Source organism: Syngnathoides biaculeatus, chromosome 5 (genome assembly GCF_019802595.1).
Source record: "Syngnathoides biaculeatus isolate LvHL_M chromosome 5, ASM1980259v1, whole genome shotgun sequence".
Taxonomy (NCBI): domain Eukaryota; kingdom Metazoa; phylum Chordata; class Actinopteri; order Syngnathiformes; family Syngnathidae; genus Syngnathoides; species Syngnathoides biaculeatus.
This window is the reverse complement of record NC_084644.1, coordinates 6411995-6425626: the sequence shown is the minus strand read 5'-3', so window position 1 is coordinate 6425626 and position 13632 is coordinate 6411995. Positions and strand designations below refer to the sequence as shown.

The 13632-nt window shown below is 42.7% G+C and overlaps 1 protein-coding gene across 3 annotated transcripts in view; it reads left to right on the top strand.

Annotated features, from left to right (window-relative positions):
- zgc:158766 (uncharacterized protein LOC100009641 homolog) overlaps window positions 1-13632 on the top strand; it is a 31372-nt gene that overhangs the window by 16588 nt on the left and 1152 nt on the right. Inside the window, exons 13-23 of one of the 3 annotated variants that reach the window (XM_061820669.1) lie at window positions 75-239; window positions 1112-1977; window positions 2697-2946; window positions 4696-4785; window positions 5240-5464; window positions 6283-6453; window positions 6543-6720; window positions 6815-6931; window positions 8964-9248; window positions 10628-10881; window positions 13047-13105. In XM_061820669.1, the coding sequence (XP_061676653.1) occupies window positions 75-239; window positions 1112-1977; window positions 2697-2946; window positions 4696-4785; window positions 5240-5464; window positions 6283-6453; window positions 6543-6720; window positions 6815-6931; window positions 8964-9248; window positions 10628-10881; window positions 13047-13091 (2646 nt within the window). In that variant the 3' untranslated portion in view covers window positions 13092-13105. Of the gene's footprint in view, window positions 1-74; window positions 240-1111; window positions 1978-2696; window positions 2947-4695; window positions 4786-5239; window positions 5465-6282; window positions 6454-6542; window positions 6721-6814; window positions 6932-8963; window positions 9249-10627; window positions 10882-13046; window positions 13106-13632 lie in introns of those variants that run through there. The other 2 variants (XM_061820670.1, XM_061820671.1) reach the window with 2 other exon arrangements.

Sequence of the window (13632 nt, the reverse complement as noted above, 5' to 3'; positions counted from 1 at the left end):
CAAGAACTTTTATCCACGTCATGTGTGTTATCTAGAAATGCCACATAAATAGTTGTCCATTTTGTGGTTAATAGCAACAGCAGAGACACGCCCTGCAGATGGTGAAAGAGTCTCCGCAGTCGCTCCCTGGCTCCGTTTCCTCGGAATTCAAGCAACATCTTGTCTCCATCCTGAGCAGAGCGGAAAAGAGGAAGGCACACTTAGACATCCTGGGAAATCTTTACGAGTTCTATGACTCTGTAAGTGTGGGAAAAAAAAATCATCTATAGCAGGGGTGCCCAGACTTTTTTACCCCAAGATTGACTTTTCAAGCGGCCAGCCTCTCGTGAGCTAAGTTATGTTGCCTCCTATATTTAAAATACAGAATTAGCTTTTTGTGCACTGTATTGTGCACAAAGGGCTGTGCCAAGGTGGAATTTTAAAATGACGCACCTTCTCTTTCCTGCACTTTCTCCTTTGGCATGGGACCAGACCTTTCCCAGTCAGAAAAAAGAAAATCTGGTCCAGTTTAACCACTTTTTCTTCGATTATTCACATACTCCGACAGTCATTGCATCTGAAAACAATAGCATTTCTTTTTTAACTTTCTCCATTATCGAAATTAAACATAAGCAGCGTGTCTAGCTCGTCTTTGCTCTACGTCGCCCAGTCTGTGTTGCTAACTAAAGCAGTGGTGGTGCACGCTGTCATTATAAATTTTTATATACATATATACATATTGATGGGCTGCATAAGTACTATAACATTTGTAATTATGAGTGTACGTCTTTAAGGGGGGGGGGGCGACAGGGCTGTGTAAGGTAAACTTTAAACTGAATAGCTGTATGTTATACTTTCAATTTGCATTGGATTTTTTTTTTTGCGCGCGCAACACAGAATATCTACGAAGAGACTGCATCAGCGGTGCACAATTGCGCATGCACGCAGTTTAGAGTTAGAGTTCAATCGACCAAGACTGCCTCATCGACCGGTCGATCGCGATCGACACATTGAGCACCCCTGATCTACAGCATAACATGTCTTTTATTTTGGTGTAGAATATTATATATTTAGGTTAAATATCGAGCAGTCTAAAACGGTGAACCCTTTTTTTTTTTTTTAATTTCTATAGGTAAATAAATGGAGGGATCACTGCCAGGACTACGTCAGTCACCTGAACACTTCAGGCGAAGCGCTTTCACCCACCGTACTTCCGATACTGAAGGATTACTGCACCGAGGCCTCCAAGTTCTCCATGGACAACTTCAGCACACTGAATGACATGGTTCTCTCCCTGGAGTGTCCTCAGCAAGTGCAGCAGTGGAACACAGTGTGGCACAAATGTCAGCAAACGAAGCAGCAGCTCGAGGACACTTTGGCCCGAATCACGAGGGCATCTTCAGACTCTGTGTCCTCCGAATTTACGGACATTTTAAAGCACGCGGAGAGCCAACTTAGTGAAACGGAGAACAGTGAATGTGGGGTTCTACCTGAAGTTTCTACTTCCTCCAGCAGCACAGTTACGTCGCTGACTGTTGAGGACACCAAGGCTAATTCTGATGAGCCTTTCTCCAAGAGCCCCTCTGGTTCCATCTGTTCCTCCTCTCACTTCACGTTCCTGCCCGACAGTAAGCTGAGCTCATCCATGTTCGATGACACGGACAGCGACTGCACCATCGACTCCAGCATCTCGTGCCACTCGGAGCCCACCTTCTCTGCAGCTTCCCGCGTCCGCAAGTCACCAATGAAGAAGATCATGAAGAAGACCATGAGCTACGAGCTGACGCCGAGGGAGGGCGGCCATTCAGACTCCAGCCACGTGCACGGTTACACGGGGGTGTACATCAAGGGTCTCGAGGTGGCCAATAATGTGTCTGCGGAGAAGAAGCTTCAGAGACCCGACGTCATGAGCCCGGTTTTGGGACGCAGTCGCAGCATGTCTACTCCATCTAGGATCCATAACAGACACAGTGAAGGCGATGGCAAGAAACAGAGCAGGTCAGAAGGCTTAACATTTTCAAAACACCAATACTTTTAGAAATGTAACAAACATTCATATAAGCTCTCATATTTAGTTGAGCTAATATAATTTGGGTTTATTCAAGTTAGCGAGAGAGGTTCTCTAGTGTTACGGATGATGTATTGCACCTGCAGGCGGGATTAATGCTCATTTTACATCTTTGCAAATTTTTTTCACCCCAGTACATTTTACTGGATCTGGTGCGTCACTGTTCAACTTGGCCCTGTGTGTGTGTGTGTGTGTGTCTGTGTGTCTGTCTGTGTGTGTGTGTGGTGTGTGTGTGTGTGTGTGTGTGTGTGGTGTGTGTGTGTGTGTGTGTGTGTGTGTGTGTGTGTGTGTGTGTGTAAAGTGAAAATAAATCTCCTAATCCACACCTAGATCTTTATCTAGATTTGCACCAGAATTGATAGCTTTCTTTTTTGGCACTTGCAACACATCACACCAACTGTGAAACAAATTATCAGTTCAAAATCTACCCTCATGCCTCATGTTCCCATGCCTGGTAAAAGTAAAAATCTGTATGACTTAGATGTACAGGTAATACTAATACTATATTTTCGCTTGAACTACTAAATACCGGGGAGCTTTTGTTTTTTCATAAAATTTTCATCATCTTGACACACGTCTAGTCAATGTTATCATTTGTTTTTGCATTATTGAGTCAATGTCGTGAACGTGTTGTCGTTATGTTCTCCAGTAAAATGCAGCACATCATGGATGAGATGATCTCCACCGAGCGGGAGTACGTTCGCTCTCTTAGCTACGTAATTGAGCATTATTTCCCCGAGATGGAGCGTCTGGATCTGCCGCAGGACCTGCGCGGGAAACGCAGCATCATTTTCGGCAACGTGGAGAAGCTGTGGGACTTCCACAGCCAGTACTTCCTCAAGGACCTGGAGTCGTGCGCCCACTCGCCGCTGTCCATCAGCAGCTGCTTTCTCCGACACGTGAGTGCGCGCAGACAAAGTCGGCGTACCCCCGAGGAGGCGCGCTGAAAACTTACTAAGAGGTCTCATGTTCTGTTAACCGTCGAGACCTTTCGAAGTCTGGCTACACAAGTAAATGTGGTGTTCCCAGGGTCATGGTTTTGTTATCTCCATTGTTGTTTCATGTGAGAGAAAACATCTACAGTACCTTACACACGGATATGCTTCGTACCAAGAGAACTACAGTGCTCTCTGTAGTCGAGGCAACAAATAGCTATGTGATTCATTCTAAAACTATCTGAAGAGCAGGCATGCCAGTGTTGAACAACAGAGTCGCACAGATTATTTGTTCCAGGTCACGCTACATGCTTGTGAGCACTTGTTGCTCGGCGGTATTTAAAGGGGAAATCCACTGGTTTGCATTAATGATGTATCCAATAGGTCATGTAATATGTACTCTATTTTGACAATGTAATGTTAAATACTCTCTCATTTAATCGTGTTTTCAGAAGATTTTTTTACGAATTTTCAGGGGCGCTGCCATTTTTGTGAGTCACATGACCTACGTGCGCAGATGTGACATGTTACGTGCCGCAACAAAGACTCAATTACATGGGACACCTTTATGCCCAGTGCTGATTTCTCGGATTTATCCTCGTCTGATGAAGAAATAGCAGTATCGGTTGATCGGGAAGACGGAGGAATACGTCCATACACAGCCGTGAGCGGCACAGCTCGGCCGGTCTGTTGATCAGGAAGACGGAGGAATACTTCCATTCACAGATGCGAGCACCGCACGTACGGCTGTGTACGGAAGTATTCCTCCGTCTTCCCGATCAACCGAGCGGCAGAGCCGTGAACTCCCTTCCCGAGCTCTGGAGCTCCCTCGCCAGGGAGCGAGCGCATAGCTCCCCCGAGCCCCGGAGCGGCGTCGCTCACGGCTCTGTATGGAAGTATTCCTCCGTCTTCCCAATGAACCGAGCGGCCAAGCCGCTTACGGCTGCGCCGCTCATTGCTGTGTATGGAAGTATTCCTCCGCACTTCCCGATCAACCGATATTGCTGTTTCTTCATCAGATGAGGATAAATCCGAGAAATCAGCACAGGGCATAAATGGTATCCAATGTAATCGAGCCTTTGTTGCGGCACGTAACACATAACATCCGCGCATGTAGGCTTGCGAAAATGGCAGCACCCCTGAAAATTCGTAACTGTCGATAAAAATCTCATCAAAACACTATTAAATGAGAGAGGATTTCACATCACATTGTCAAAATAGAGTACATATTACATGACCTATTGGATACATTGTTAATACACACCAGTGGATTTCCCCTTTAAGGAGTCCAAACCCACCAAAAATCTGGCACATGCTAGCCATGGCCACGATGTGGAAACTTGGAACCAAGGGTTTCACTGCCCAACGGAGCAGAGAAATGGCCACAGGTTCTGACAGAATATGACAAAATATGAAACGTTTTTATGACAAGGAAATTACACCAGAAAAACACTATTAAGGATTATGAAGATCATTTATATTTGAATGACTTTAGCATAGCATAGTCAGCATTCATTATCAATGGTGAAAGGTTATGAGCCATTTGTTGGCTACGGTGGAGAAAAGTACACAGTTCAGCGTTGCAATTAATAACTTACAAATCATATCCTTTCCATCACTTACATGATTGCTGTTTAGGAGAGTATGCTATCGGGCCAGTTTACTTTCTGGAGTGTTCAAACTTATTATTTGTGTGTGTGTGTGTGTGTGCAGGAGGATCAGTTTGGAATGTATGCCCTGTACAGCAAGAATAAGCCCCGGTCCGACTCCCTGCTCAGCAGCCATGGGAACGAATTCTTTAAGGTGCGTCTGGAAACTCTGGTAACATTCTTCATTGGGTGAGAAGGTCAGCGTTGATTCACAGTGTTGCAACATAAAAGTCTCACAACGACATACTGTAGAGTACATTGGCTCAAATTAGCAATGCCTTGTTATGAGCTTGTTGCACGATATGATAAATATATGTACTTTTACATAGAAAAAGAACTAACTTTAAGGTAGTGTGCAACATGAATTTCACAAAAACAGATGCTGGTTCATTTCAGTAAATCAGTGTGCTGTGAAAATTAATTTCAGTAGCTCAACTTAAAAATCACGGTTGGACTGTTTACATGTTTTAGCTCTTTACCTAAAGCATGTTTATTTCTGAAGCCGTACATCATAAACCGCGAAGCTTGTCTGAACCAGGAAAATGAGACAATGACAAACTGTACATATTAGTGTCTCGAACCGTCTTGATCATCCTCTCACATTCCAGAATAAACAGCTGGATCTGGGGGACAAGATGGATCTGGCGTCCTACCTGCTGAAGCCCATTCAGCGGATGAGTAAATATGCCCTGCTGCTGAAGGATCTCATCAAGGAGTGTTGCCTGTCGCAAGCGCAAGAGCTGAGCGACCTCCGCACCGCCGAGGAGATGGTCAAGTTTCAGCTCCGCCATGGCAACGACCTGCTGGCGATGGACGCCATTCGAGGCTGTGATGTAAGCAGAAAATGTTCAAATCGGATGGACAAAACTACTGAGACATTCCCTTTTAATCAATTTAGGAATCGGTTATTGGTTGGGCCTAATTTGCTCTGAATTATAATGTAGTGCCTGGACTTATGTTACTCAAAACACTCAAGTCTCAAATTATCATTCTCCGTGGAAATGAAATGTTTTTAATCTATTCCACCCCCCAAAAAAAACCACCCACAAAGATTTTTGTATTTTTTTTAAATAAGAATAATAGCACTCTACATTATTGTGCTTTATTAAAAAAAAATTGTAATAAAAAGAATGAAACGGTTTGTACATCATGAATTCATACCTTCATGCCCATTGACATTGTTTTCCTATTGTGCGCGCCTTGGCTTCCAGTTAGCTTGAATCAGGAGATCCAGTCATTTTTTTTCTGTGCAGAGGATAAAGAATATATGACTGTGACTGTTTTCTGAAAATCAGAATCCAAAGTACCACTTCAGTCAGAGATTTGGGGAAATAATATGATTTCAATATTGACTGTGATGACGAGACAGTGCTCCCAGTCCATAATGGAACTCAAGAACCCTGACCTCAACCCCATCAAGTATTCGATTGTGAGCTAGGCTCAAAGATCTTACAGATCTGCTGGATAAAATAAAAAAACGCCCATGGACAATCCCGAAAGCCAATGTCCCAATACTGTGATCCATAGTGTATTTTTGAACTTGATATCCTCTTCATTTGTATACAGTAGAGTGTATCCAGCCCCCCCCAAAAAAAAAAAGAAGTTCCATTGTTGTGTGTGACGCATGCGACCCGGGGTGTTTCCTGTGTAGGTGAACCTAAAAGAGCAGGGTCAACTGCGCTGCCAGGATGAGTTCATCGTCTGGTGCGGACGAAGGAAGTACCTCCGGCACGTCTTCTTGTTCGAAGACCTCATCCTCTTCAGCAAGACTAAAAAGATAGAGGGAGGATATGACATTTACATCTACAAACAATCCTACAAAGTAAGAGTCTTCATTTTTTTCCATTGTCTGCTGGGCTTTCGGGTACTTACTCGGCTGCTTAAACAAATTGTTGTTGTTGTTATTTTTAGACGGCAGAGATAGGCATGACTGAAAATGTCGGCGACAGCGGTCTACGCTTTGAGATTTGGTTCCGCCGAAGGAAGTCCCAGGACACGTTCATCCTCCAAGCCAGCTCCGTGGAGGTCAAGGCGGTTTGGACTTCAATCATAGGGAAGATCCTGTGGAGACAGGCACTACGAAACAGGGGTGTGTTTTTTTGTCAAGACTAGTAACCAATTGATTATTATTATTTAACATTTAGCTGAGGAACATTTAGTTCTTTGTGTGTTTTGGCTTGCAGAGTTGCGCATGCAGGAGATGGTGTCGATGGGAATTGGAAGCAAGCCTTTCATGGACATCAAGCCCAGTGATGCAGCCATCAATGACAGAGCCATCGACTATATCATGAAGGGGTCAGGTGAGACTTACTTATTTTTCTCCCACTGTGGTCTCCCCAACCTTCCCTTTTTTTTTTTTTTTTTTTTTTTTTTTTAAATCTACGCACGATGCAATATATTTGTCTTTTATTGACTGAAACCATCTTACCTTTCCAAAATAACAAAAGCAGTTGTTGTTTGTTTTGGGGTTTTTTCACCCTAGCCTGCTTTGGTTGCTTCAGTTAGCTACAAGAAATTGAAACGTCTCGCAATGTGACGCAGTACAGTTCCACACCTGCATAATGCAGCCACGATAACAAAAATCTGTTAAAATGGATTCTTATTACATTTTTACAGGAAGAATATTTGAATACATCTCTTTTTGTTAGACAGCAAAAGTGGTCATTATGATATGTGTCTTGTCCCCTCATGCTCATCCTAATTTTGGGTTTAATATTCCCATGAACAGGCGGCACAGTGGCTTAGTTGGAAAGCGTTGGCCTTACAGTTCTGAGGTTCCGGGTTCAATCCCGGTCCCACCTGTGTGGAGTTTGCATGTTCCCCCCGTGCCTGGGTGGGTTCTCTACGGGACTCCGGAGTCCTCCCACATTCCAAAAACATGCAATATTAATTGGACACTCTATATTGCCCAGAGGTGTGATTGTGAGTGCGACTGTTTGTCTCTATCTGCCCTGCGATTGCCTGGCGACCAGTTCAGGGTGTACCCCGCCTCCTGCCCGTTGACAGCTGGGATAGGCTCCAGCACTCCCGCGACCCTCGTGAGGATTAGCAGTGAAGAAAATTGATGCATGGAAGTTCCTGACTGTAACGTCTATGTGTAAATCATATCTATAACGTGTAAACATGTCTACTCACACCTACATAAAAAAAAAAAAACATCAGAGGAGACTCATGTTTTAATGAAAAACACTTCACATGGATATGCATTTGATGATTTTATGTCAACTACAAGCAATAGGGGGTGCCAAATCCCAAGTAAAGTTACACTTTACATCACAAAAAACAACTGCAAAAAAGCGAAAGAAAATTACATTTGACTCATGTTAATATATTACATACATTCACCTTTCACACACAAACTAAACTTGGAAAATTCGGCTCATTTTCAAAGTTGGACCCAATCAATTGGAATAGCCTAGAAATGCGCAAACCATCAAGTGGGTACATTTAGGGCTTTTCCACAATATTTGGAGGGAACTTCAACTTAATTGAATGTCTAACTACCACCTGTACATCCCTCAGCCCAATACATGGACTTTTTGGTGACCGTATTTCCCGGCCTACAGAGCACACCTGGTTATAAGCCTCAACCAGTACACTTGTAAAGGAAATACCATTTGGTACATACATACGCCACACCTTTGTAAAAGCCGCAAGTGCCCACATTGAAACCCACGTTGAAACGCAGAAGACGATATTTACAAAGAAAGACAGTACACAGAGAGTTTAACACTAGTGCCGCGCTAACGCTAGCACCGTGCTAACAGGGCCGGTTAAAAAAGAAACAAAAAAAACATACCGGTAAAAAAATCTCTGAGATGCAGTCGTAACACGCTAGCGCTGCGCTAACAGGGGCAGACCGGTAAAAGTCACTTCCTCGGCACATATATTCCACCACTGTCACTCTTATCTTTTCTGCTAGAGTGCCCCCTTGCGAAAATTAGAAAAAAATGCACAAATTTGCCGTATCACCGCATAAACCGCAGGGTTGAAAGCGTGCGAAAAAAGTCACGGCTTATAGGCCGGAAATTACGGTAATGAAATTATTATTCACAAAGAATATCTTAAAACGTTTATTCCAATTCATTACCATGAACAATATGGAAAATACTGTCCCCACCTGTGCAATAATAAACAAAACACAACTTGCTCTTGGATAGGGGGTATTCTGATATTTTCAAAAACCAATTTATATTAACAATACTTCGACGTTTGGATCCAGCCTTTTTGATTTCACCATAGAGGAGAATAAAATTTCTTCTTGAAACTCAGCCGCTTTGAACATACATCTGCGGCGTTTTTCTGAATGTTTTTTGTCTACGTTGTGAACAGAATGTAGGACGAGAGCCTCCATCGCCGTGCCCTCGTACGAATACTCGGCTTCCATCAAGAGACCGCACTCGACCATCTCCAACAGCAGCACGTCCTCGTCCAGCAGCCAGTCGTCGTCCTCCCTGCTGGGATCGCTCAACCTCCACTTGTACTCGTCGCCCTCGCACCCGCACCTGCACGCTCACCCTTACCCGCTGACCACCGTTCCCTCCTTCGCCCAATGGCCTTACGACTGCATCGAGGAGGACGAGCTGGAGCACGAATCCGGGAGTCAACCCTCCATGCGTGAGTACTCTTTTTAAAGGCCGAATTGTTTTTCCTAATTTGTCTTTCTTTTCAAAATTCAACGTTGACATTTTTTGGACATCAAATAGTGAGTCAAAACAAAAAAAAAATCTGCTCGCTAAACACCCATCCTGTATTTTTGGGTAAAATCTTAAGAATGACGTAAAAGAAAGTAAATCATGTAGCACATCACTTTTTGGGAAGCCAGGCTAATACCACAGACAGTTATAAGCAATGTTACCGCTAAACTGCGCATTTGCGCAATTGTCGCACACTCTGAGCGCGGAGGAAAACAGGTCCAGCGCGGTGAACTACAGCCTGACGTCTTTTTTTTTTCTATTAAACACGGCCTCTCACAGTGAGTTCGGACACTCTACTTCCTAGTTAACCTGACACTGCCCCCCTCCATTTCAAAGCGTTACACTCATAATTACAAACACCGGGATATATGAATAATAGAAGAAAAAGTGGTGAAACTGGACGAAATTTTCTCTTTTTCAAGTTAAAAAGGTCTGGTCTAAAGCCAAAGTAGAAAGTGCAGGATGAGATGGTGGATAACGTTAAAATTCCACCTTGGCACAGCCTGATCGAGGATGAAAGCTCAGACAATACAGTGCACAAAAAGCGAATTCTGTGTTTTAAATATCGGAGGCAACATATCATTAACCCTAAAACTGTTTGAGAGGATCATCCAGCTTTCCACATGCATTGTGAAAGATATCCCGCAAGCAATAATTCAGTTTTACACCAAGAAAAACAGACGGGGATATCGAATGAAACAAAGTTTCATATTTATACTGTAGTTCATAGTTGGCTTTGGTATGTATTTGAATTGCAATGTATTTTTTTGGTTTGTTGACATTTTCAGTGTAAGTCTGCAAAAACACAAAATTGTTCTTAAAAATGTTCTGCTGGGAATGTAATCTGAACCTTTTAATGAGCCGTGTAACTTCAGTGGATGACACTGATTGACAACAGTGCGTACGTCTGATGTTGCTCTCAGTGGTCAAAAGGGGGCGCTCACGGCCTTAGTGTGTTTGCTCAGACGAGTCAAAAATTAGAGAGAACATTGGCTATAAGTATTATTAATTGTCTTTGCTTACCTTACTACAGTACATGTTTGGCGTCTGTTTGAAATTATTCAAAGTGTTGCCGCGGTGGCAGACGTGCTGTGGAAAAGAATGGAAACTCGCGGTCTGCTTTTTCCATCGGCGGCGTTTCCACAACAGATCGTGAAACCACACCTGTTGATGGCAGATAATCAGAACACGCGAAACCACGACACGCCGCCTAAACTTACGTTTTGCAAAGCACAGATAAATGATGCCTGACTGCAGTTGGTCTTTACGAGCAAACGGTCTCGTGTCGTTGCGTCTCAGTTACGGAGAGTTCCGAGACGTCGTCCCAGTGCACTTCCAATGACAGCGTGACCGGCCTGAGCACCCTGACCTTACCGGGACCCCCCGACGGGATCCTGGACTCGTACAACAACAACAACAACAACGACGAGGTATCCTCCTCCTCCTCCTCTTCATTCCTGTGCGCCTCCATGCCGCCTTCTTCCATGGAGGCCTCCTCCATCTTCCCCAAAAGCGAAGACCTCCAAGCGCAGGGCAACAAGTTCATCACAGCGGTGAGTCTTTCTTCTGCAGTTTTGTCTTAAACCAGTGGGTCTTAAACTCATTACGCCAAGAAGCACTTCAGAAAAACACGGGCATGAGTGTTATTAGTGTACAGTTGTGTAGTATGCCTCAGTGTTCGTCAAAAACAAGCCACAGATTTGATTCTTTAACAAACTGTTTGTAATATTGTCGTATTTCACTGTAACATTATGCAGTGTGAATACAAAATTTACCCAAATATAGGAATATTAGATAAAAACTGTACTAATTAAGTAAAAACTGTACTGAAGTAATGATTAATTAAAACACAAGTTGAATAGAATTGTACCAAAATAAATGTTCATCTTCTACAAGATGAAATATCATATATTGTATATAATATTTATATGTATTGTTTATCAAAGTTGAATACGATTGGACCACACTTAACAAATGTACTGTACTGGATTTAAGAGACTTGCTTGAGCCTCAAACATTGTGCACAATTTAAACATTTAATTCAGTGATTCTTTAACGTACCACTAAAGGGAGGCTGAAATTGAGCAGTGCTCTTTTACACTGTCCAAAGTTTTTTTTTTTCTATACTCCAGACATATTATTTATTATTTTGCGTATTCTCTTTCTCAGCTATCTGAAAATATTTCATTAGTTTATAGGTGATGCTCGATAAATTGGAATATCGTAGAAAAAACAATTTAATTCAGTCGTTCAGTCCAAAAAGGTAAATATAGTTTCTGTACACATAATACAGATTTTTTAGATTTCTTTTTTTTTTTCTTCAATAATTTGAGTGTAAAATATAACATACCACTGTTTTTCAATACTTTAACCAAAACCAGCAGCTGTTAGTGATGTATTATTAAATTTTTAATCTCAAATTCTTTTTGTAGCCAATATTTTTTTTAAGTGGGTTTTTCTTTTCCATCAACGCTCCATGAATTTTCTGTTTGCACTTTGAAGGAAAAGTGTAACTACTGTAGCTACACTGTAGTCGTTTTTGTGCTGCATATCATCTTTTTGTCTCTTTTTTTTTTTTCTTTTTGTATCTTTCTTGCATAATCGCCAACAATTTTTTTTTTTTTTAAATGCAGGTAAATTAAATTTATGGACTGCTTGGCTGGGAGAAATCAGATGCTTGTACCGCCTTTTAATGAGGCGTGTGGCAAACATCGATTAGAACCTTCATTGAGCAGCTTTAAAGCCCCACTGTCATCCTTATATACATTGTAAAATAGATATTGGAATGAAAAATACATATAACGTTTTTCACTTCAATGTCTATATGAAAAAATAAATATGAGCGGAGAGCGTATCATCCATGCGCAAAGTTGGTCGCCATATTGCCTGGAATGTCATCAGCAGATGTTACACCCGGACATTCGCCATTGAAAACATGTAATGGCACTTGCTATGGGAAACGAACAAAAGAGATTTTTGGATTTTTCCGACGGCCTTTCTGACACGGAAGCTCTTTTCGAAGAAGAGAACATCTCACAATCAAGTGAAGTGACTGGGGAAATTTTACCCTATCATTTCGAGGCATATTTAGATGATATGCGGATCACTTTTAACTAACAACAGACTCCCAGACAGTATGTATGAGCCACCCCGGCCGAAACCGTCCCCGTCGACACATTTACGTACGTGGATCTTTTGTTACACCCCCCCCCAACTATTGTTTTTTTAAGTAGCTGTAGACACACCTACCTTTAATTTGGAACCCACGGAGCTCTCGTCCTTTGCACCCTTGCAATCCATTTTTCACAACGAACCGGGTCTTTTGGAAAAGTACGAAGAGTAAAAAAAAAAGAGTGTTCGAACAATATCCGGCAATACAACGAGCCGGCATTGAACACGAAGGAACAACGAGCTACCTTCCAGCAGGTAAAACTAGTACAAACACACGAAACCGCCTGAGTGCGCTGCTGTTGTCAGCGTCACTTCCTGCTTCTTCTCCAAAAATAAATCCCTCGAGACGGTTTTCATGGAGGGAGTGACAAAAAACCATATACGTCAAAATCATGTGGTGTGGGGAAAAAGTGGATGGGTCCTTTTTTTTTTTCCCCCCATTAATAACATACTAAAAATCCTGCATTTCATGACAGTGGGGCATTAAGTGACAAGCAGTAGTTACAAGTTCTGTTTAAAACTCCCACCGTTTTGTTTTTTGTGCCAGAGCCAGAATTCTCATATCGCAGTCGCGCTGTCTACAGTGGTGTGACTAAGCTTAGCTCAGTAAGTATTCAGCATCGCCATTTGCGGCCGTGTTAACATTCTGTTCGACCACCGTGGCGACGATCCGCGGCCTTGTTACTAATATACGATGCATGGTCGTGCGGGTTGGTGGGTTTTGCTCCCGTAGGGTGTTTTATTTGCCTGTCATTTCCCGCCGACGTTGGCATTTTGGAATGATTCTACGTACGTGTGAACAAACGCATGCTCTTGAATGCACGCAGTGATTGCCTTTTTCCGAAAAGTCTGAACGTCTCTGTTGGAATCCCAGGTTTTGATGAGCCCAAGATTTAAAAACTTGTCTGGGACCATAATTACAGAAGGAATGTTTTGCACCAACACAACACTGCTCATGACGAAAAGGACGAGAACTTAGACACGGTGTAGATGCAGTTCAAAACGGGATTCAGAATCCACAGGATTTAGTCAGAGGCACTTTCAATCGTGGAACGTGTGTGCAGAATCTCCTTTAAGCAAAAGCAAAGCAAATGTATTTGTATAGCGCATTTCATACACAAAGTAACGCAATG